The following is a 22155-nucleotide window of genomic DNA, read 5'->3' on the forward strand; positions in this document are numbered from 1 at the left end:
CCCAGGGTCACACAGCTAGTAAGTATCTGAGGCCAGATTTTAACTCAGGAAGAGGAATCTTCCTGACTCCAGGTCTGGCACTCTATCCACTGCACCATCTAACTGCCCCTATAAAATGCTTGACATGTAAAATTTAAGAGATTTTATTTGATCCTAGAGAAAATGAGGAGCCAAAGGAGTTTCCTGAGTAGAAAAGGGATGTGTGGTCAGATCTTGCTTTAGGAAAATCACTTAGATAGAGGGTTAGAGATCCAGTGGGAGACTTCAGCACTTCAAAAGATCCATTATTTTATCCATGCTTGGTAGATGATTTAATGAGTCATTATTCAGTCACTTGGTGGACCAGCCATCTCATAATTCTCATTTTCAGTTCTTCAGAGGTTGTATGGTATTTCATAGCCAATGGAATGCTAATATTAAAAATATGGGCCACTGACTGAAAAAATTCACTCATCCAGTAAAACAACCTGTCTACTCTTGGCTAGGCTGTTCCTGGGAGGATACACAGTCCATCGCCTTGGTTTCATGATACATCACTATCCAGAATGGTGGGAACTGTCAGAGTTTGTGCTCTAATGGCATAACCAGGGTCCCCTCCACATGGTGACTTCTCATCAGAGTACAATCTTATCATTATTCTCAACAAAAACCATTCCTGTCTTCCCAAGTTCAACTTAAATATCACCTCCTCTGAGAAGCCTTCCCTAAAAACTCAGCACACACTGCGAGCTCCCTGTCCTCTCTTCTCCTACAATTCCTAGCCTTCCTCAAAGCACAGATCAGATGCTATTTCCAGTGACACAAAGTCTGGCCTAATTTCCCCAGTCACTAGTGGTCTCTCCCTCTTGAGATCATTTTATTTGTGTTTGTGTGTGTGTAGGTATAGGTTTGTGCATGTGTTCATCCTTCATTGCGGAAAAAGACCATGCCATCAGAGAAATGATGACATGACTTGCCCTTGACTTTGTTTTGAGTGAGGGAGGGCTGTACAGGTCACCAGCCTCAATTCTCCTCCAGAACCATCTGAATCCAGTGACCAGATATTCATCAGGATGACTGGAGATGATCCAGGATGAGGCAGTTGGGGTTAAGTGACTTGCCCAAGGTCACACAGCTAGTGAGTGTCAAGTGTCTGAGGTGAGATTTGAACTCAGGTCCTCCTGTCTCCTACACTGGTGCTCTATCCACTGCACCACCTAGCTCCCCCTAAGTGTGTGTATGCATATATATATATATATACACACACACATACATATATATGTATATGTGTATATATAAATAACATGTATATAAATTATTATACTAATTGTATTAAAATATAGCATATCTGTATATATTAATAATTTATAAAGCACTTAGCAATAATGGCTAGCACACAGAAGGCACTTAATAAATGCTTATTACCTTTCTTCTTTCTTATTTACTTCCTAGTATACATAGCTATATTCCCTCATTAGAATGTAAATTCCTTGAAGGCACAAGCTTTCAATTTCAGTTCTGTATGTCCAAGGCCAGTACAATGCCTTTCAAAGAGCTGGCATTTCAGGTTTATTGAATTCCACTTCATTACTAAATTCTTAGAACACTTAGTGACTGTAGCATGGATTTGGCACTTAGGATATGCTGCCTGATATTATTTTTATCTTTTTATTTGTCTGCTGTGTTAACGTGGTGAGACTGATCTTTTTTTTTAAAGCAAACATACTAGAATTTAGTAATTTAGAATTTAGCAAAAAGTAGGGTTCTCTCCTTCCAAGTAACTACACATGTTCCAATGAAGCTGTTCAAGATATTTCTGGAATTTTTTTTTGGATTGTATCTGAGGCACATTCCTTTGAAAAGAAAGTAGAGCTTAAAAAAAGATACTGAACGTGGAATTAGATCTATAGTTAAGCCCTAATTCCTTACTTACTCTTGAAACTTGTCTTACTAACAGTAAGACTTTGGGCAAGTCAGTTACCCTCTCCAAGTCTCTATTATCTCATCTTTAAATTGAAGGTAACACATGTCCTACCTATATAATAGGACTATTGTCCTTACTATTGTAAGGATCAAATGAAAAAATACATACGAAGGTAGTTCTGTCAATGCAAAAGCATCACACAAACGTAAAGCATTGTTGATCAAAAATTGAGGTCATTCTTCGTCTTTTGAGTGTATATTGAATCATGGAAGGCAGCAAAAAGCAGCCAAGGCTAATGAGTAGAGCCATAAAATGTTAAATGCTGAAAGATCCCGCTGGGTGTAACGAGACTCATTTTCATGATGGGGCCCTAAAGCCAGTTTCAAAAGAGGAACACAAACATGTTTGGAGCAATGGGAACAATATTCTTAAAAAAGGATTTAAGGAAGCCAAAAGCTGGAAATAAAGTGGATGCTCATCATTTGGGGAATAGTTGAAAAAATATCAGTATTCTAAAGTATTGGAATATTTCTATACAGTAATTAATGATGACTATGAGGAACGAACAGCAGAGTGAACTGTACAGGACAACAATGTAAACAAAAGATTGCTGCGTAACTGAAAAGCCAATGAAAGCGAGAAGCAGCATGGCACCATGAATGAACAAGAACGAGAATCAGAAAGATCTGTATTGAGTCCTGTCTCTGACGTGCGCTGGCTGTGATCCTCGGCAAGTCACTTAACTCTCAGGGAGGTAAGGTAGGAAGCTGACCCAGCCAACAAAAATCTGCAGAGCTGGTGCATGCTGCATGGGTTGAGTTTTCTTGCTAAAGAAATCTTAAGGTCTGGTTAAAAATAAAAATAAAAAAGACCCTTGAAATGTACTAGGACGTAATAACCTACACACTGTCAGATGTGGTCGTTGCTCCCAACGTTTCTGCTTAAACTGTTTTTATTTGTCTAAAAAGAGGGTTCAGTCTGGGTGGGGGCTTTTGGGGCGGGGGGAGGACTGAAAGGACTGATGCAAAGACAAAGGACTCCAATAGAAATGTATTATATATGTGTGTGTATGTATGTATGTGTGTGTATGTGTGTATGTATGTGTATGTATGCACGCATGTATGTATGCATGTGTGTATGCATGCGTGCATGTGTGTATGTATGTATGTATTAACTGAACTATGCTTGTAGCTTCCCAAGGTAACTCGTACTTTGAATAGGACATTGCTTGTTCAAGTCCAGCTATGTTAAAATCAGTATACTAGACAGTATAATCCATAAAGTAGGGACCCTGTGTTTATCTAAGTCTGGCAGGTCTTCTGGCACCTCACACAATGCTCCAGCCATAGGCAGTTAACAAATATGTGAATGAAGAAAAAGCAATTTAAAGTCACACCTCATATTCTCATTTTCAATCCTTCATTGCCTAACTATAGTGTTCCATTCAATAACTCGAGTAGACTACTAGTATTAAAAATATGGGCCTACACTATAAGCAAATTAGGGTAGCAAGCAATAGTTTATTTGTCAGTTTTATGGAGAGTGGAGAAATTTATGAACAAACAAGAGATAGAGAATATTATGAAGTGCAAAATGGATAATTTTGATTACATTAAATTGAAAAGTTTTTGCACAAACAAACCCAATGCAACCAAGATTAGGAAGGAAGCAGAAAACTGGGGGAAAAAATTGTATAATGAGTTATCTGTGATAAAGACCTCATTTCTAAAATATATAGAAAACAGTCAAATATACAGGAATACAAGTCATTCCTCAATTGACAAATGGTCAAAAGATATGAAGAGGCAGTTTTCAGAGGAAGAAATTAAAGCTATCTATAGTCATATGAAAAAATGCTCTAAATCACTACTGATTAGAGAGATGCAAATCAAAACAACTCTGAGGTACTTCATTATCAGATTGGCTAACATGACAAAACAGGAAAATGATACATATTAGAGAAGATGTGGGAGAGCTGGGACACTAATTCATTGCTGGTGGTGCTGTGAGCTAATGTAGCCATTCTGGAGAGCAATTTGGAACTATGCCCAAAGGGCTACAAAAATGTGCATACCCTTTGACCCAGCAATATCTCTTCTAGGACTGTATCCCACAGAAATCATAAAAACAGGAAAAGGACCCACACATACAAAAATATTTATAGCAGCTCTTTTTGTGGTGGCCAAGAACTGGAAATTGAGGGGATGTCCATCAATTGGAGATGGCTGAACAAGTTGTGATATGTTAATATAATGGAATACTGTTGTGCTATAAGAAATGACAAACAGGCAGACTTCAGAAACACTTGGATAGACTTGTACGAACTGATGATGAGTGAAGTGAGCAGAAGCAGGAGAGTATTACACACGGTAAGAGCCGCAGTGTTCAAGGGCTGTTTCTGATAGACTTAGCCCTTCACAGCAATGCAAGGATCTAAAACATTTCCAAAGGACTCAAGATGCAAAATGCCATCCACATCCAGAGAAAGAACTATGGAGTCGGAAAGCAGAATGAAGCAGAATATTTTCTCTTTTGTTATATTTTGTTCTGTTTTGGTTTTTCTCATGATTTCTCCCATTCATTTTAATTCTTCTATGCAACATGATGAACATGAAAATGTGTTAGTAAGGATGTATGAGTAGAAGCCATATAAAGTTACATGCTGTCTTGGGAATGGAGAGAGGAGCAAGGGGGAGAAAATTCAAAACTTATGGAAGTGATTGTTGAAAACTGAAAACAAATTAATTTTAAAAAGAGAAAAAAATATGGGCCTACATTTCAGGAAAAAGTTTGGAGCTACGCAGAGGTGAGTAGAATATTTGAGCAGGCTATTACAAAGAATTACAAAGAAGCACCAGATAAAAAAAAAATGGAATCAAAGAAATGTCCCACCAGAAAGATGGGTTGGTCATGAAGCAAGCACAAGAACTTTTCTCAGAACAATTCTGTGTGATTTTATTATCTTCATTTTATAGGTAAGGAGACTGAAGCTGTAAATGGTGAAATGATTCCCTCAAAGTCACAACCTAGGGCTCAATGCCAAGTCTTTTGACTACAAGGAGGGATAAAGTGCACAGAATTCTGGGCTGGGAGGCAAATGGTGGGCAATGCATGGGCTCTACTGGTATCCTCTCAATGTCAAGAAAATGTCAAGATAACCAAAATCACATTAGATGGACCCCCTTTGGCACACATAGGGGAGAAACATGAACAAGAACATGAACCACAAAGGACAGGAAGGCACTGACTGGTTTCAATCTACACCATTTCAAACCACATCATTACTAGCTGTGTAATTTTGGGCAAGTCACTTAACCTCTGTTTGCCTGTAAAATAATAGCACTTACTTCCCAGGAATGCTGTGAGGATCAAATGAGATAATATGTGATACGTGTTAACACAGTGCCTAGCATTTAGAAGGCACTTCACATATACATATATACACATACACACATAGATGCATGTATGTGTGTACATATGTATGTATATGTGTATATACACACATATAATATATACATACATAAATACCATAGAAACGATGATGATGATGATGATAAGATCACAAATCCATCTGAGTATCTGAGCATTCCACATACCTCATCTTCCCAATTCAATGATAAGCCTTTCCGCTCAAACTCAAACTTTCTATCCAGTACAGCGCTGGGCATACAGGAGGCTCAGAAAATATTTTGACCTATTCTAATGAATTTCTCTCCCTGAGGAAAGGGGTACAACTCATTTCAGTTAGAAGAGCATATTCTATGTTTGATTTTTGTAGAGAATGGGTTATTCTGGCCTTCCTCAGTTACCAGCCAAAAAAACCCTACATTTATAAATTGCCTTAAAGTTCCCTTTTAAATCATTTAAAGACATATTGAGGCCCAGGAGGCGTGTGGAATGTCTTTGGCCTTAAGCTACTTTCTCATTTCTCAGCTAGGGTGCCGGCCACCTATCCCATCCCACTTCCCCTAAGCCTATTATCTCCCAAAATTTGGCTCAAATTTGGAACTACGCCCAAAGGGCTATAAAGCTATACATACCCTATGACCCAGCAACACCACTTTTAGGTCTGTATCCTAAAGAGATCATAAAAATGGGAAAAGGACCCACATGTACAAAAATATTTATAGCAGTTCTTTTTGTGGTAACAAAGAATTGGAAATTAAAGGAAGAAACAAAAGTAAAAGAGAACAGTGTGCTTCTATCTGCATTCAGACTCCAAAGTTCTTTCTTTGGATGTGGACAGCATTTTCCAATAGATCTTCACATTGCTGAGAAGAGCGAAGTCTATCCAAGTCAGTCATCACATACTGTGGCTGTTACTGTGTATGATGTTCTCCTGGTTCTGCTCACTTCACTCAGTATCAGTTCATATAAGTCTTTCCAGGTTTTTCTCAAGTCCACCTGTTCATAATATCTTAAAGTACAATAGTATTCCATTACATTCATATACCACAACTTGTTCAGTCATTCCCTAATTGATGGGCATTCCCTCAATTTCCATTAGTTTCAATTCTTCTTTACATCATGACTAATATGAAAATGTTTATTATGATTGTACAAGTAGAGCCTATATCAGATCGCACACTGTCGTGGGCAGGAGAAAGGAGAGGGAGAGAAAATTTAAAACTCTAATGAAAGTGAATGTTAAAAACAAAAAATAATTAAATTATTAAAAAAATAAGAAACAGCTCAAGGCTATTTGTCTGAGGCTACCAAGCGTCCATCAGACTATTTAAACAATGGGCTATGAGGACAGTAGCCCCCTTGAAGGCTACGACCTTTATAAGTTCCCCATGGTAGAGCTAGACAGGATACTCAGGAGTAAATCATACTTGATACTCTTCCCTGGAAGCCCTGGTCTCAAGTTTTAGGAAGTAATCAGCAATAGGAGGGGACTGTCCCTCAGGGGTCTGTCCCATTCTAAACCTGACGTTAGATAAGTTTTTGTGCCTATCTAAGCCTCCATCTGTTAATCTATCAGATCAGTCTGTTCACCTATCATCTAACAGGATCATAGATTCAAAGATGAAAAGAATCATGGTGGTCATATCTCTCTCAACCACTTCATTTTCCAGATGAGGAACTTAAGGCCTAGAGAGATGGTACTCAAGGTCACAAAGGTCACAAGGTCAGATCTGGTCTCTGGACTCCAAATCTAATGATCTTCTGCCTATACCATACTGCTGATAAAATGAAGGGATTGGATTTCCTCCATCATGGATCAGCAAGCCTAAAGCTTGGAAAAGCAAGCAGAGACATAGGAAGGTTTCCTACTGCCATCTTGTGGCAGGATCTGGCAGTAAACTAAGACAGGCACTGAACCAGAGAGAGGCCCATAACAGGGAGGAGGGATTCTGGAAAAAGAACGAGAGTTAGGAAACCAAGGACAGCCACATGAAGGAAGGGAAGAGTGAAGACAAGAGAGGAGGCTCTGAGGAAAAGCCTGCCAGTTTTGTTTTGTTTTGGTTTTTTCCCTAGGAAATCGATGACAGTTCCAAGAGTTTTTTCTCTTCCCTCTCTCCTGACATCCCTCCCACCTCTTCCAGGAAATTTTCTTACTCTAATGAGAAAAATATGGTTGTGATTCATGGGATTTAGAGCTGCAAGGCCCCTCAGAGATAATCTAATCCAGGCTCCTCATATTCCAGAGAAGGAAATAGGCTCAATGAGGTGGCCTGAGCAGGATCACACAGTTGGAAAATGTCAGAGCCAGGACTCCAACTGCATCTTCCAACCATTTCCAATACATGAATAATACTGTATATATAGGGAAGCTATTAACTCTATTTTATATAGAAGGACTTGAGGTACCTAGAAATTAAGGAATTTTGTCTAAGGTCATGGGGAAAAGAGGGGAAGAAACTAGAGGGTACTGGGATCCTGAAACACAGAAAGGGATAACCTTCGATCATGTAAATGTAGAATGCTGGTCATCAAAAGAGCCTCAGCAATCTCCTGATCCAGACCCGTCACTTTATATATGAGGTAACTCAGGCCCAGAGATTGGAAGTGACTATTCCAAAGTCACAGAGTAGCAGAGCCAAAACAAGAACTCAGATCTTCCAACTCCAACTCCAGTGTTTTTTCCACCCTGCCAACACTTCTAGATATTTTAAAAAAAAAAAAAAAAAGGCAAGCTGCTGAAAAGAAACTGCCTACTTCAACAATTTCAACTCAGGCCAGCCTTGATGCCAGACTTCCCTGACTCTCCAGAGGATGAAAGCAGACAGAAGTAACAAAACATTTCTTCCTCCATTCCCTGTCACAGTTCTGGTGCCCAGGACAGGAACGAACGGTTAAGAAATGTGAGTGATCTAGAAAATATTTGGAAAAATCTTGTCAAATTTTAAAATCAAAGACATTTCTGTTCTCAGTAAACTGGAGTTTCAGGAGAAAACCAGAAGCCTCTTCAAGATACTACCAAACCTTCAAGCAGATCCTGCTGGTAAGCAAGTCCTTTTAAGCAACAGGAAGGAAGGAGGGTAACTCTTTCAAGACCAGGGTAGGTCAATCTCTGCCCAGTCAGGTGAAAACTAGGTCTCAGGGGCTCATGACATTCCTGATGCTCCAGGATTTGAGAACCAGTTTAGGGTCTGGAATTGGATACTTTTTAGGTACCTAGAAAATGTCCTGCCTTGCACATTAAATGCTCAATAAAGATTTGCTAATTCACTGGTTAAGTATTTACCTCCTTTCTTCCCTCATTTTGGACTCTGACTCTAATAATCAGCCCAGAATAACTAACATTAGCTTTTGGGCTAAAATGTCACATTGACCCTAAGGTTACATAAAAACCTAAAATCTTTTTTTCAGATGCTTAAATTATCTTTTATTTACATATCTATGCAGATGATGGCAGCTAGGTGATGCAGTGGATAGAGTACCAGGCCTGGAGTCAGGAAGTGTCATCTTTCTGAGTTCAAATCTGGCCTCAGACACTTACAAGCTGTGTGACCCTGGGTAAGTCACTCAACCCTGTTTGCCTCAGTTCCTCATCTATAAAATGAACTGGAGAAGAAAATGGCAAACACCTTCAGTGTCTTTGCCAAGTAAACCCCCAATGGGGTCAGGAATACTCAGACAGGACGGAAATGACTGACTGAACAAAAAGTACATGTGGCAGCAGGTTGATTTTAGAAAAACATGGAAAGATTTGCATGAACTAGTGAAGAGTGAAATAAGCAGAACCAACCTTGTACACGGCAGCAGCAATGTTGTTCAAAGAATAACTGAATATTATAAATACTCAAATCAAATACAAGGGACCTGTGAAGGAAGATGCCATCCATCTCCAGAAAAATAACTGATAAACAGAAGTATTCATAGTATGATTGTGTGTGTGTGTGTGTGTGTGTGTGTGTGTGTGTGTGTAACAGAGACAGAGAGAGAGAGAGAGACAGTGAGAGAGAGAGACGGAGACAGAGACAGAGACAGTATGGGGTGGGGAGGAAGGGTGGGAGACAGTTTACAACTTCAAATGTAACAAAAATAATTTTTTTAATTAAAAAAAATTTACTTGTTACCTCTGTCTCATCATCCCCCCCTACCCCTAATAGAACATAAGATCCTAGAAGACAGGAACTGTTTTGTTGTGTCTCCTCAGTTCCCAAAACAACACCTTGCATATAGTACACACCTAATAAGAATTTGTTGAATTGTGAGAAAACTCCTTAATTTCTCACTGTACCCCATACACATGCATGTACCACACACACACGAACACACACTGCTGCCCCTCCCAGATCAGAACAACAGGCATTCAGGAGGACATGCCTGATAGGCAGACACTTCCTTGCTAACCTAGGTCAAAATTGCTATTGTCATATTTCTCTGGTCACCAGGGCTGACTCACCATTGCACAGCCATCCCTATCAAAAGGAAACAGCCAGCCAGACAACATCAAAATTCAGGAAGCCTCTAAGGCTGTCCTAGGCACTGCTCCATCCCTTGTCTCTAAGGCCCCAACATTCTGCTAGTCTGTCCCTCAGGGACCACAATAACCAACCTTAAATTCACCCTGCATCTAAATCTGAATCTGATATCCCCAACTCATATATCCTATGTGCCTGGAGGGAAAAAAAAGTCCCACCTTTACATTCTTAAGAACTATATTTGAATACACTAACTGTCATAGCATAGAAGCTTCCCTGGATTCTCGTGGGATGGGCCAGAGAGCTGCAAGCTCTGAAACGGTTTCACATATAGGCTGGGCAATTGGCTACATGTCAAAAGACCAGACAAGTGAAATAAGGAGCAACTCATCATCCCAAGGTTGGCAAGACCTCTATCAAGGCACCAGTAGAAGGGATACCCACACCAGTGGGATCAGGGCTACCTAAAGCTAATTGTTCAACTTGCCTGGGATTCTGCCTGTCTTGATAAATCAGATAATTGAGAGGGTTAGGGTTAGATCAGCCACATGAGAGAAAAAACAGTCTAACAGAAATCAAGCAGCAAGTAAGAATGAGAGACGCAAGCAAACTTTTGAGTCCTGTGATGCTTCCCGTGGGGTTCTGCCACTCTGGCCAGCAGATGCATCCTCAATATTGCCATAAAGGGCAGGCTGAGGGAGGTCACAGGGAGAGGAGCAAAGGTGCTCCCCCTCAAGGCAACTTCTCTGACCCAGAGTTAAGTCAAAATCTCTTGTGCACAGAAACCCTGTTCTAGCCTTTTTTGTATAACCAATCAAGATCCCAAAATGTGAGTTATGTTCACAGTGGCTGGCATGCAGTGGGTGCTTAATAAATGCCTCCTGACTGATTTAATGACCATGCCTATGATATCCTGTCTCTAAGTCCCCGAGAACTTTGAACTTGACCTTAATCAAAAACTTTCCACCTTCCAATTCTCAGAGAATTCAGAGTCTTTGATTCTTGTCTCTGCCTTCCTCCAATATATTCAGGAACCTTAATTAAGCTAACTTAAAATGAATTCTCTCAAAGCTGTTACTTTAAAGAATAAGGAAAAGGAGTATAAAGGTAGATTTCTTCATGGTCTATCAGAAGTAACACTAGACAGGGAATCAATAGTCCTGGGATAGAACATTAATTACTATCTGTTATTTACTGTATGTTTTGAGGCAAGATACAAATTCTCTGAGTCACAATTCACCTTCAAGAACAGACAGTATTTATTAAATATATACTGTATACAAGGCAATGTGCTAAGTGATGTGGATTGAAAGAAAGCCAAAAAAAGGAAAAAAAAAAATGGCCTTGCCTTCAAGGAGCTTATAGTCTAACAGGAGACAACATGTAAATAACCGTGCACATAGAAGCCATAAATATGTAGCTTTGGCCAACATGATCTTAATTCTACCAGCCCTCAGTCTTTAGAGAATTTTCACTTGTTAATAAATTCCTCATATCTCTAGTCATAATCTGATCTGGTCTACTATGGTAAATCACTCCTCCTATCTGTGGAAGATTAAATTGGGGGCAGGGAGAGGGACTCATTGAATTAAACCCAGGGCCTGGAGCCAGAAGACCTCCAGCTTCAGACATTTACTAGCTATGTGACCCTGGGCAAATCACTTAACCCTGTTTGCCTCATCTGTGAAATGGGGATAAATATAGCACTTGTCTCCCAGGACTGTCCTGAGCATCAGATGACATAATAATTATAAAGAGCACAGTGTATGGCACATAGTAGGCATTTCATAAATGTTAGCTGTTGTGCTCGTTGATATTGTTATTATGATTCTAAACCTTTTTTGTGTCATGGACCCCTTTGGCAATGTGCTAGAGACTATGGGTCCTTTCTCAGAATAATGCTTTTAAAATCATTAAGTTACAAAGTAAATCAATTACATAAAAATGAAATTATCCAAATATTTTTCAAAACAGCTTCACAAGCTAAGAAATTCTGACTGAAGGGGTGACGGACAGGCTGATTGTTCTGACTTATTTTTTCCCTTCTGTGAGAGACAGGACCCTCCTTTGACACTGGGACAGGGTAAGGTTTACTACTCAGAAAACAATGTCGCACTTTGGTTAGGAGAATTATTAACCCAAGAAGGTACAGAAGACATTAAAAAAATGAATAAAATCAATGAAGACAAAGTAAAGAGAGAAATTGTAGAGATGAAAAAATTTATTTTCATCAAATATCTCTCATAAAAAAGTCTGATATCCAAAATTTATAAGGAATTGGCACAAATATATAATACCAATAAATAAGTCATCACTATATATAACCATTTTAAAACATGCTCCAAATCACTAATGTAAGAGAAATACAAATTTAAAGAATTCTGAGATTTCATCTCTTAGCTTGTAAATTGGTAAAGACGACAAAAAAGGTGAATAGTCAATGTTGAAGGGACTGTGGGAAGAACTGCCTGCTAATGTACTTGGGTGGAGCTATAAATTGTTCGGACAATTCTGGTTATTATTTTGGATTTTCTGTTAATAAACTGTCCACACCCTTTAGCCGCAGCATCTCACTCTTGAACAGACATATATCCTGAGGTAGAAAAAGGCAGAAAAAATTTCCAACAAATACCTCAAAAACCCATAGAACCATTCTCTGGGGTAGCCAAGAATGCAAACAAGGTGAGTGCCCATTGTTATAGATTGCTTGAAAATGTATGGCCTATGAACATGATAAAACATTATTGGGCAGTACAAAATGATGAATATGAGAAATCCAGAAGACATATCCATGGGCAGGTTTCTGTATTAACCGATGCAGAATTGAGGGCAGAAAGGTAAGATCTAAAATAAGTGTGTGTGTGTGTGTGTGGGTGTGTGTGAATGTTGTATTTCAATCATGTCCAACTCTTCATAACCCCATCTGGGAAAGATTTTCTTGTCAGAGATACTGGAGTGGTTCTCCATTTCCTTCTGCAGCCCATTTACCAGATGAGGAAACTGAGGCAAACAGTATTAAGTGACTTACCTACAATCACCCAGCTAGTAAGTGTCTGAGGCCACATTTGAACTCAGGAAGATGAGTCTTCCTGACTCTAGGCTTGGCACTCTATCTACTATGCCATCTGGAAGGGAAGCGTGTTTGTGTGTTTGTGTGTGTGTGTGTGTATGTGTGTGTGTATTATCATATTCTGTCACTGTATTTTTGCTTAATTGTATTTCTTTGTTACACTGGAGGGCAGGGGAGAATGGGTGTTTCACATTAACCATGAAGTAAATACAAAAGACATCAAGAAAACATACTTTCATAAAAGAAAAACATGCTTAGAAAAAAAATCAAATCCCTCGGGAGCCATAAGCTTTTTGGAGACCATAGTCCTTCTTAGACAGCCACCCTCCTGTGATGGCCACTCAGTGAAGGGAGGGCTGACAGAAAATGAATTTAGGCTTCAGAGAAGGGTTAAGCTAAGTGAACTCTGACCTCTAATTCACCCTTTCCAACAACACTAGGATTCCATCAATTCTACATTTTAGATGGGTTAGCCACCAGGATAAATACAGGACTGGGAGACAGGAAACCAACTAAACTCTGGGCCTCAGCTTCCCCATCTGTATCATAAAAGGGATAGACAAGACAAAAACTGACATTTATAGAGGGTGTCCCAAAAACAGTGCCATTTTAACCTATCAAAACTTTAAACTGAACTAAGACTTTTGGGACATGCTGTATATTACTTTAAAAGTTTTACAAAGTGCTTCATACACATTATCTCATTTCATCCTCACTCTGTGAGTTTGGTACTGTAGATATTCTTAGATAATAAAAGATAGTAGTAATAATAATGATATCCAGCACTTATACAACACTTTAAAGATTTGCAAAGCACTTTTCAAATATCATCTCATTTTTATCCTCACAACCCCAGGTGGTAGGTGCTATGATTATCCCAATTTTACAAACAAGAAAGCTGAGGTTAAATGACTTGCTCAAAGGTCACAGAGTAAGTGCCTGTGCCCAGATTTGAACACAAGCCTTCTTGACTCCAGGTCCAGTGTTCTATCTATCACTTAGTAGTCTTCGAGGTTCAGAAGGGTTGACTTGATCCTGATCACATAGCTAGTAAGTGCTGCAAACAGGATTCAAAGTCAGATTTCTCTCTGACTTCAAGTCCAACACGCTTTCCTACTTGTGTCCTCTAGATGACTGCTAAGGTCCCTTCCAATGATGGCATTCTGGGTTATAAGATTCTAGGGGGCCAGGGCAGCAAAGGAAATCGATTCCTATTTTAACAAGGGAGAAAAAGACTCAGACATGGTGGGTGGTTTTCCCCACAGCACCTGGCAGGTCAGGGACCTAGACCACAAAGAAAACCCAAGTTTCCTGTAGTCTCTCATCCCTTTCTATCTACAGCTTCGCCTGCCCTCCTTAAATTTCACAGTGACCTTCACCATTGTTTGTTATCAGTCAAAAGAAACAGTTCTAAACGGAGGCCAGCTGAGCCCTACATACCACTTTCACCCTAATTTAGGGAGAAAAGGAACATCTTAGAGATTACATTCATTCCCATCCCCACCCTCCCAACTCTCTTCCTGAACTCAAAATCTTTGGGGGGAAAAAAAGGTTGGCAAAGGGACAAAGGTACAAGTCTAACTGGATTTTCACATCCCCATAAAAACAGATTTTTCATACTTTGTAGTGGGGGAGTTTCTGAAATACAAACCAAGTCTGAGACTCATTTGCTTAGCAATCTTTTCTCCCCCCAAGGTTTCTTTTTCAAACACTGGATACTCCTCCAAGATCTCAGTTTTGGCCAACCTTAATCCAATCAAGGTCAGACAAAGGGAAAAATACTCTATACTTATCTGACCCTGAATAGGCATAAGTGGACAGGGTTTTGCTGCTTTTTCTCTTTGCAAACCTTGTGTCAAACAATCCTTCCTGACATGAAGGGCCCAGGTATTTGGAAGGATAGTAGGTTATGAAAGGGAAAACCACATGTAAGGAGCTATGTATAAACAAGAAACTGGGGACAGTATCAGAGAGAAGGCACTAAGATTGAGGAGGACTGAGAAGGGCTTCTTGCAGAAGATTAGCTGAGCTCTGTGTGTTCATCCTTTGTTGCCGAAGGAGACCATGCCATTAGAGAAATAATGACATGACTTGCACTTGACTTTGTTCTGAGTGAAGGAGGGCTGTGCAGGTCACCAGCCTCACTTCTTCTTCATCTGAATCCAGTGACCAGATATTCATCAGGATGACTGGAGATGACCCAGGATGAGTTAATTGGGGTTAAGTGACTTGCCCAAGGTCACACAGCTAGTGAGTATCAAGTGTCTGAAGTGAGATTTGAACTCAGGTCCTCCTGACTCCTGCACTGGTGCTCTGTCTACTGCACCACCTAGCTGCCCCAAGCTGCATACCCTTCTCTCACTAGCTGAGCTCCAAAAAGCCAGGGAAGCCAGAGAGTGGAGATGAGGAAGAAGAGTATCCTAGGCATGGGGAACAGTGAATGAAAATGCTCAGAGTCTAGAGAAACAAAGTCTTGTATTTGGAACAGGAAGGAGGCCAGTGTCACTAGATCAAAGAGGGTAAGAAAGGTACAGGTTATGAAGGGCTTTAAAAGATAAACAGAGGACTTTATATTTTATCCTGGAGGAAATAGGGAGCCACAGGAATTTAATGAATGGGGGAGCAGGGACTAGTGCTTTAGAAAGATCAGTATGACAGCTAATTGTGAAATGAGGGGACTGGAACATGGCAGAGCATCAGAAAGCAATGTAGCTGAGCTTTTGTCCACAAACTTCCCACCAAACTGAAGCCTGATGGAGAAATCCAGAAAAGGTCACAGTGAGTCATTTGTCCAGCCCAGCTCAGCATAGGAGATGATAGACATGGAGGTCTGTGAACTTTGGAGTTGAGTCAAGAGAACACCACACCTGAAGCAATCTAGAGCCCAGGACAAGAGGAGTCCCATACTTAGGGTTCCAGATCCATGCAGGAGAAGTGAGATGGGGATACGTGTCACCCATTACACAGGTCTGGGTCAATCCAGGGCAGACTGAAAGGAGACCTAAGCACAGGGATGGCATTCCTGGGTAAGGAAGCCATAGGGAGTGTATGAGAAAGAAGAAAGTTCAGAAACAAGCAACAGATATTTGACTCATAACTCTAGAGCAATCAGGACCTCAGTCTCAGCGTCTAGCACAGCCTGAAGAGGAAAAACCAGGGTAGGAATCCTAGACCAAAGGGGTCTACAACTCTGCACTCTAAACCAGCAGAGCTTTGGAGACAGCTGACAGTGACAGAATCCAGCTGCAGGCAATTGTTGTTCTGACCAAAACCCAGGTCAAAAAGTTGAGGAGTTTAGACAAAAGAGGCAGCAATAAGACTCTGTGCTGGATCAGAGCACTGAAAGCACAGGTCCCCAAGATCCTAGAATAACACAATTCTCAAAAAGAAAGCTGCAACAATACCAGCCCAGGTCTTCCTTCCAGAAATAAAGCAGAGCCGAGCCCTTAAATCAAGTTCAAAGTCAAGAAGCAGGCTGGAATAACAGGCAAACAAAAACAGAATCCCACCACAAAGAGCAATTAGGGTGGTAGGAAAACTCCAAACATAAAAGCAGAAGAGAATGACTCCAAAACATCTATAAGCAAAGCCTCAGAGAAAAACATAGCCTGGGCACAAACTCAACTAGAATTCCTGGAAAAGATGAAGCAAAAGTTTAAAAACTGTTTTTGTAAATGAAATGAAAACACTTGAGGAAAAAAAATTGGAAGAGACCTGATAGCTTTGAAGGAAAGAACTGGAAAGGGAATTAACAGCTTGGCACAAGAAGTACAAAATCTTGCCCAAGTAACAAAACTCTGAAAATTAGAGTGAACCAAATAGAAGCCAATAACTCCATATGAGAAAACAAGAAATAATAACCCAAAGGCTAAAAAAAAGAGAAGAAAATGTAAGGCATCTCACCACAAAAATGACTGATGTAAAAAAGCTGAAGAGAAAAAACCTTTAAAGATTATTGGTCTATTTGAATGTCAAGGATCTAGATATCATATCTCAAGAAATCTTAAAGGAAAATTACCTAGATCTCTAAGAACCAGAGGGCAAAAAAGAAAATAAACAATCTACTGGTCCCCTCATGAAATAAACCTCAAAACAGAAATTCCCAGGAACATCACAGCTAAAACTTAGAGTTACTAGATCAAAGAAAGCAGCCAGAAGGAAAAAGTTCAAGTACCAAGGATCTACAATTAGAATGACTCACAATTTAGTACTCACCAGTATAAAAGAAAAGAGTACTTAGAATACAATATTTCAAAAGGTAAACAATATGGACTTACAACCAAGAATAAATTATCAAGCAAAATTCAGTATAATGCTACAGGGTGGAAAAAAACTGAATCTATAATGAAAAAATAGAGAACTTTCAAGCATTTCTGATAAAAAAAAAACAGAGCTGCAGGGAAACTTGGAAGTATAAACACAAGAGTTAAGGGAAACATAAAAAGGTAAACATGAATGAATAATGATAAGTAACTTAAAAGGATAAATTACTTACACACAAATGTGGGGAGATGATACATGTAATCCCCCTGAACCCTATCATCATCAGAGGTCATAGGGGAAGTCTAATTAGATAGAAGACATGGGATTAGTTTAGTACTGTTTGTCTTGATCATCTTAAGAGAAGAATGGAAAGAAAAAGGAAGAGGAATATATTTAGTGAGGGGAAAGGGAAAGGAAAGCTAGGAAAAATTAACTCACGTAATTAGGATGAATAGGTAGACCTCTATTCAAACAAGGAGGAGGGAGTGGGGGAGAGCAATAGATTGTCCAACCTTGCTCTCATCTAAACTGGCTAAAGGAAGAAAGAACATATACATATATACACACAGACAATGAATTAATCAGTACTAAATATAAAGTGTATCCCAAAAATCTTAGTATATTTGAAGCTTTGATATCTTTAAAATGCCTATTAAGTAAAATAAAATGAAAATAACCATTCAAGCTTTTAAGCTAAGTGCATTTTAATGCACTGAGACCTTAGGGATAACCTCGTATGTACTAGTGGCACAGTATCTAAATATTTAAAGAAAAAGTTAAACAGTCTACAAGGAGAAATAAACAATGAAACTATAATGACTAGGAACTTCAGTATACCCCTTTTGGAAGTAAAGAAAGCAAGGAATGAAGAAAGGAAGGGAGAGAGGAAGGAAAAGAGGGAGGGAGGGAAGGAGGGAGGGAGGAAGGAAGGAAGGAAGGAAGGAAGGAAGGAAGGAAGGAAGGAAGGAAGAGAGGGAGGGAGGGAGGGAGGGAGGAAGGAAGGAAGGAAGGAAGGAAGGAAGGAAGGAAGGAAGGAAGGAAGGAAGGAAGGAAGGAAGGAAGGAAGGAAGGAAGGAAGGAAGAAAGGGAGGGAGGGAGGGAGGGAGGAAGGAAGGAAGGAAGGAAGGAAGGAAGGAAGGAAGGAAGGAAGGAAGGAAGGAAGGAAGGAAGGAAGGAAGGAAGGAAGGAAAAAAAGAAGGGTTAATTCCTGAACAGAATTTAGGAAAACTGGCTAGATCTCTCTCGTGATTACTAAATGGGTATAAAAAAAGTACACTTAATGCTAAGCAGCAAAGGGCACATTTACAAAAACTGACCATTAAGGAATAAAAATATCATAAACATATGTAGAAAAGAAGAAATATTAAACATGTCCTTTATCAAATACAATTTAATAACAATTAGATTCAATGTAGAACCTGAAGCCTTAAAAGTAACTTGCAACTAATTTAATCCTAAAGAATTATGAATCAAAGAACAGTAGAAACCTCCAATAACTTTTGTTCCCCCTCCAAAAATTGGCAACAATGGGACAATATAACATTTTTAGAATGCAGACAAAGCAATCTGTAGGGGAAGATTTATAGGTAGGTGGCATAATGTATGTATCACTGGACTTTGTTTCAGAAAGAACTGAGTTCAAATCTTGCCTGACACACTTGCTAGTTATATCACACTGAGCATGTCACAAACTGCTTCAGTTTTCTCATCAGTAAAATGAAGAAACTGCACATCAGGACCTCTAAAATTAATTAATTAATTTAACTTCTAAATCTATGAGTCTATGAAATAAACACTTTTACTAACAAAAGAGAAAAAGAACAAATCAAAGCACTGGGCATGAAACTAAAAAGTAACAAATCAAAAAACCCAAGCAAATACAAAAATAAAAATTCTGAAAGTCAAAGAAGAGATTAATAAAACTTAAAGCCAAAAGGAAATTGAATTATCAATAAAACTAAGAGGAGTTTTTTTGGAAACAAAAAAATATTAAATAAATAAACCTTTATCTAGTATAATTTCTTTTAAAAAGAAAGAAGAAAATTGGTAATATCAAAATAAAAAGAATTCACAAAAAATGAACAAAGAAATTATTAAAAACTATTTTGCTCAATTACATGCAAAAAACACATTACTTCAACAAAACAGATAAATACTTATGAAAATATAAAATGCTCAGAAATTGAGTAAGCTTTAAATGAATATCCAGCGGGGAAAAAAGGACTAGATGGATTTTAAGTGAATTCTATAAGCATTCAAAGAAGAAATACTTCTAATATTATACATACTATTTGCAAAAAAAAAAATAGGAAAAGAAGAAGTCTTACCAGTTTCCTTCTAGGATGCAAATATAGTCTTGATACCTAAACCAAGACAAGAGGAAATAGAGAAAGATGAAAATGATGAATAATGCAATTTTTTTTTAAATTATACCCTATAAGTAGGTTAGATTTTGCCAAGAATGTAGGGTTGGCTGAATATTAGGAAAACTGTAAACATAACAGACCATATTAATAATGAAAATTATATATCTATATCAATAGATTTAAAAGAAGCTTCCAACAAAATACCGAAACAGGGATACAAACCTTTTATTAACATGACAAACATGTAATGGAGATGATTGCCTATAGGATATTTCAAACTGTATGACCCAAGGATATCTTAAACTCAACATATCTAAAACTAAACTCTTTACTTTTCCCCCAAACCCTGTCTTATTCCAAGCTTCTCTTTTTTCTGCTGAAAGAACCACCCATCTTCCATCATCCCTAATAATATCAGCATTATCCTTGACTCTCCATGCTCCTTCAATTCACACATCTAATCATCTCCCAAATTCTGCAAGTTCTAGGTTTACCACATTTCTTCACTCTTTATTTCATGCGTTCTTCACTTCTCACCATGATTACTGAGAAAGCCTCCTAACTGGTCTTCCTGTCTCAAATCTCTCCCCTTTCTAGTCTTACTTCCATAAATCTCTAATAAAGGTCTCATTTCTAAGATATATAGGCAAGTAATTCAAATTATAACAACATAAGCTATTCTCCAACTTATAAATGGTAAAGGGATATGAATAGATGGTTTTCAAAGAAAGAAATTCAAGCTAACAATAGTCATATGAAAACATGCTCCAAATCACTAATAATTAGACAAATGCAAATTAAAACAACTCCAAAATATCCAGCAGACTGGCAAAGATGACAAAGAAAAAGCACTTAGCAAGTGGCTGACACATAGTAGGTGCTTAATAAATGCTTACTAACTGACAAACGTTGGAAGGACAGTGGAGAGCAGAACTGTAAACTGGCCTGGCCATTTTAGAAAGCAATTTGAAACTATGCCCCAAAAGCTATTAAATTGTGTATAACCTTTGACCCAGTAATACCACTATTATGTCTATACCCCAAAGAGCTCAAAGGACCCATATGTACAAAAAATTTGAGAGCAACTCCTTTCATGGGGACAAAGAACTGGAAACTGAAGTAGTATGCATCCATTGGGGATGACTGAACAAATTATGGTATATTAATGGTATGGAATATTGTGCTATCAGAAATGAAGGGGGTGGTTTCAGAGGAACTTGGAAAGACATATGAATTGTGACAGAGTTAAACTGAGCAGAATCAGGGGAACAATTTCTAAAATAACTATATTATAAAGACAAACTGAAAAACTTAGGACCTCTGATCAACACGATAACCAACTACAATTCCAGAGGACTCATGATGAAACAAGCTACTCATTTCCAGATAGAGAGGTGATGGACTCAGTCCTGACAAAAGCTTATGGTTTTGCTGCTGTTTGGGGTGGGGAGGGGGGAGGAGTAGGTCACAGTGGTGGAGAATAACTAATGTTAACTATACACACTTACAATGGGTTTTGTTTTTCATCTTTTTTTTTTCTCATTGAGATGGAGAGAATTCAGCCCTAAAAATAAAATTTTTTTTAAAAAAAGATCCCAACTGCTAGCTAGGATAAGGACCCACTCTTTGACAAAATCTGCTTGGAAATCTAGAAAACGTTCTGGCAGAAATTAGATTTAGACAAATACTTCACACCATATACTGGGACTAGCTCCAAATGGAATCATGACTTAGACATAAAAGGTGACATCATATACAAATTAGAGGAGCAAAGAAAATATTTTCTTCTAGCTTTACAGAGAGGGAAAAACTTAGACCAAACAAGGGATAGAGAAGATCACATGAATAAAAAGGGATAATTCTGATAATAATAAAATTAATAGTTTTTGCACAAGTAAAACCAATGTAGTTAAAATTATAAGGAAAACAGTTAACTGAGGAGAAAAAAATCTCTAACAAGTTTCTCTGATAAAGTCTTCATATCCAAAATATATAAGGAACTTATTCAAATATATGAGTAAGAGCTATTTTCCATTTTGACAAACTTCAAGGATACGAACAGGAAGTTCTAAAAGGAATTCAAGTTATCAATAATCATATAAAAATGTCCCAAATCACACAAAAAAACTAGAGAAATATAATTTAAAAGCAACTCTAAGGTTCCACCTAATACCCAGCAGATTGGCAGATATTAAAAAAAAAAAAAAAAAAGGAAAATGGCCATTGTTAAAGGGGCAGCGTGAAGACAGGCATACATACATTGCTGGTGGAGCTGCAAATTGATCTAGTCATTCTAGAAAGCAATTTGGAACTATGCCCAAGTTAAACATGCATTTATTAAGAATCTAATAGAACCTAAATAGAACCTAAAAAGAAAGGCAAAACAGTCCCTACCCACAAGAAGCTCACAATCAGTGGAGGGAGGGAAAGACAACATGCAAGTAGCTACATGCAATTGAGATACACACAGAATAAAAAAAATCAGTGAACTGTGTATATCTTTGGATCTACCAATACTACTACTAGTCTTATACCAAAAGAGGTCAAAGAAAAAGGAAAAGGACTTGTACAAAAATATTTACAGCAGTTCCCTTTGTAGTGACAGAACTGGAAATACATTGGGCACCCATCAAATGAGTGAAAACAGAATGAATTCTAACGTGTGTATACATGTAGATA

The 22155-nt window shown here is 38.5% G+C and overlaps 1 protein-coding gene across 1 annotated transcript in view; it reads right to left on the minus strand.

Moving 5' to 3' along the window:
• The window catches only part of LOC140531951 (uncharacterized), a 64792-nt gene that overhangs the window by 20789 nt on the left and 21848 nt on the right, over nt 1-22155 (minus strand). The window contains exon 4 of the mRNA XM_072650565.1: nt 19438-19473. Within this exon, the coding sequence (XP_072506666.1) occupies nt 19438-19473 (36 nt within the window). The remainder of the gene's footprint in view (nt 1-19437; nt 19474-22155) is intronic.

Source organism: Notamacropus eugenii, chromosome 3, assembly GCF_028372415.1.
Source record: "Notamacropus eugenii isolate mMacEug1 chromosome 3, mMacEug1.pri_v2, whole genome shotgun sequence".
Classification (NCBI taxonomy): domain Eukaryota; kingdom Metazoa; phylum Chordata; class Mammalia; order Diprotodontia; family Macropodidae; genus Notamacropus; species Notamacropus eugenii.